Raw genomic sequence first — 2,973 nt, forward strand, 5'->3', positions numbered from 1 at the left:
TTTATGGGCTGAGCCCAAAAAGGATGCAGATCCAGGAAACAGTGGTAATTGAACGCCCGTTATTAAGAACTTCCTGAGGCCCACTGTAATTTTTATTTTCGATCCAACATGTTGATTAGGTCACAGAGATTTGGATGATGAGAAAACACAAATATCAGCTTGATCTAACACTTTCCTAGCCTCTAAGAAGTTTTTAATGGTAAGCGTTCAACCACCATTATTCCATGTGGTGTGGTACATATGAATATCTATCAACCTAATTTTTTAGCCTAATGCCCTAAAATGAGCTGAAAAAATGGATGGACGGCATGGATAAAACAAATACGTCCTGGTGGGGCCTACAACACCGATCAGTACTGACCTTGTTACTGGAGGGGTAACTACCGAATCCAAGCCCGTCAATGGTCCAATGATCCAACCCTCCGTGACGGGAATCTATGCCATATTGTCCATCTTAAAGGATATGATTTTGACCATCGCTATCTATAGTTGAATTCAGAACGAATGAAATGCAAATTTCGATGGATCCTCATTCAATAAGAATCAACGGTCAGGATCATTACTTAAAGCGTAATCACGGGGATAATTTCTTTTATATGGTCTGGAATATGTACAGTTGAAATCATTGGACCATCTTAGCACGTGGGAGAGTCTTGCTAAATGCACACGCAATGTAGAAAATTTTTAACGGATTCCCGCAATTCCATCCGTTTTCTACGACTTGTTTTACGAGAAAGATGCTTTTGGCTTCATCTTTCTCCTCCCTCTATTACAAATCCAACTACAGATGATACTTTCAGCAAGTGGGCCGCACCAAAATGTCCACTCCATCCTACCCATCCATCCCTCCAAGCCATTACCAAGACATGTATCCCTTCAATGGCAAGATCATGGTCTTTGCTGTTGCATTGCTGCTGGTCATAACTTCCTTAGTGTTGCTACTTCATGTGTATGCTAAATGGTGGTTCTTCAGGCACTCTCAGGGGAGGAGATTGTCCATCCCTGACTTACCTTCCTTTTCTCAGCTTCAACGGCTTAGCATTGCATCGGTCGACAACGATGCCCATGTGATTGACGGTTTGGATTCTTCGGTGATTGCTTCCTTGCCTAGTTTTGTATACAAACCGGACAGCGGCGAGAATGGCATGGAGTGTGTGGTGTGCTTGAGTATGTTGGAAGAGGATGATAAGGGTCGGATTTTACCAAATTGCCAACATGCTTTCCATGCCGATTGCATCGATATGTGGCTGTTGTCACGTTCGACATGTCCGATTTGTAGAAATGTTGTTGCGGGGCCGGAGGAACTGGTGATTGGGTCGATGGTGCAAGAGCTGGGACAAGAGCCATCACAGACGTCGGTTGTATCGGCAGTGGCACATGGATCAGATGGTAATTCGCCACTTGAAATTGGTGTCGAGATGCCGACGGATTCAAGGTATGAAGCCCAAACATCAAAAGATTTTTCTTCATCATCATCTTCTTCTTCTTCTACATTGGGTGAGTCTTTGAGAAGAATGCTGAGTAGGAGTAGATCAGAATGCAGAGTGTTTCCTTCAGCCCATGTAAATGAGAGTCATGGAATTGTATGAGTTTGTATCCATTTGTGTATATGTGAGTGAGAGGATGTAATTTACAAGTTAGAATGTGTATTTCATCAAGGGCTGTGATGCAGTTAGAGTGTACTGGTGGGGTGCAAGTGGCCCACCTTGAGATTGGATTTGGACTGTGTCATCCTGACCACATTTTGAGCCTGGGTTCCAGTTTCATGGTCCGATTGCTAGTTGAGCCAGGGCGGGGCTTGGTTATGCTTAGAGCCTGACGAGGACGTCCTTCGGGGAAAATGTTGTACGGTAAGGTATTTTCAGTTTGTACTAGTTGGCCATAATTCCAAGCCGTTGATACAATGGGCCTTTTGGTAGGTGGCCCATGATGTATAATATTAGTACTTTTCCTTTGGTTGAATGTTAACTATTTGCTGTATTTTCTCTGGTGTCGAATCTATGAGACTTTTCTGCATGGGCCCACCATGGTTCGGGTATATTAGCAACGGTTCGGACTGCTGAGTCATGCGCGTGGCTTGATCTCACTTGATCAAGCTGAAAACCCAAATGGAATTGTACAAATTTACAGCGAGAGTATTGTGTAATACCTCCTCAAACGGTTTGATCGTTGGCTAATGGGCCCACAAGAGGAGGACCCCACCAATGGTAGCAGTTGGGTTCACTGCCTGTCCTGGTCCAAGTGGGCCCGTGAGGCTCGTAGGATGGATCCAGACCTCAAATTTCGTCATTGATATTGGCTGGAACTAGACTAGCTTGTTCTGAAGACCCAACAAGTACGACCGGTCCATCTCGACTGATTGAAGATTGGCAGGCTTTATTATTATTATTATTATTATTATTATTATGGGCTTGTCCGGCTTTGATTCCGTAGCGTCACCGCCGTTCGGCAGTTGAGTTTGGGTGGGCCATTAGTCTCATGATTCTGCTACAGGGGTTGGCTACTGACCGTAGTCTGCACCTACAAGATTATTAGGCTGAACCTAGGTTTGTACTTTTTAAAACACAAGTACGCCCGACGCGGACGCTGTTTTGCTAGGGGCGCGCTGCCATGGCTTAGTCGCCAGTGATCGGTGCTCATCCGTGCCATCCACACACACACACACACAGATATATATATATATATATATATATATATATTCAAATCATTTTAGAGCTTGATTTCAAAACCGAGGAAGATTTAAAATCTCAGGTGCAACATAAGAAAACAGTAGTAACTGAATGTCAACCATTAAAAACCTTTTAAATCTTACTGTAATGTTTATTAGGTCATATAGACCTGGATGAAGGCAAAACACAAACATCAGCTTGATCCAAGACTTCTGTAAACCCAGGAAGCTTTTAACTGTGTAATTTCAATCAAACACAGTTTACCTGTGATGTGTTTCATTTGTAATTTGAATTTCCCTCATTT

General features: G+C 43.3%; 1 protein-coding gene across 1 annotated transcript; it reads left to right on the forward strand.

The window, feature by feature from the left end:
- Positions 1–642: 642 nt before the first annotated feature.
- LOC131254015 (RING-H2 finger protein ATL2-like) lies at positions 643–1,958 on the forward strand. Its single transcript, XM_058255070.1, has one exon. It carries the CDS (start codon positions 819–821, stop codon positions 1,587–1,589), a length of 771 nt encoding a protein of 256 aa, XP_058111053.1. The 5' UTR covers positions 643–818; the 3' UTR covers positions 1,590–1,958.
- The last annotated feature ends 1,015 nt before the right edge of the window (positions 1,959–2,973 follow it).

This window comes from Magnolia sinica, chromosome 8 (genome assembly GCF_029962835.1).
Source record: "Magnolia sinica isolate HGM2019 chromosome 8, MsV1, whole genome shotgun sequence".
NCBI lineage: Eukaryota > Viridiplantae > Streptophyta > Magnoliopsida > Magnoliales > Magnoliaceae > Magnolia > Magnolia sinica.

Excerpts from the sequence above, each read along its gene's own strand:
- LOC131254015 (XM_058255070.1), top strand. The coding sequence starts at position 819 with ATGTCCACTCCATCCTACCCATCCATCCCTCCAAGCCATTACCAAGAC.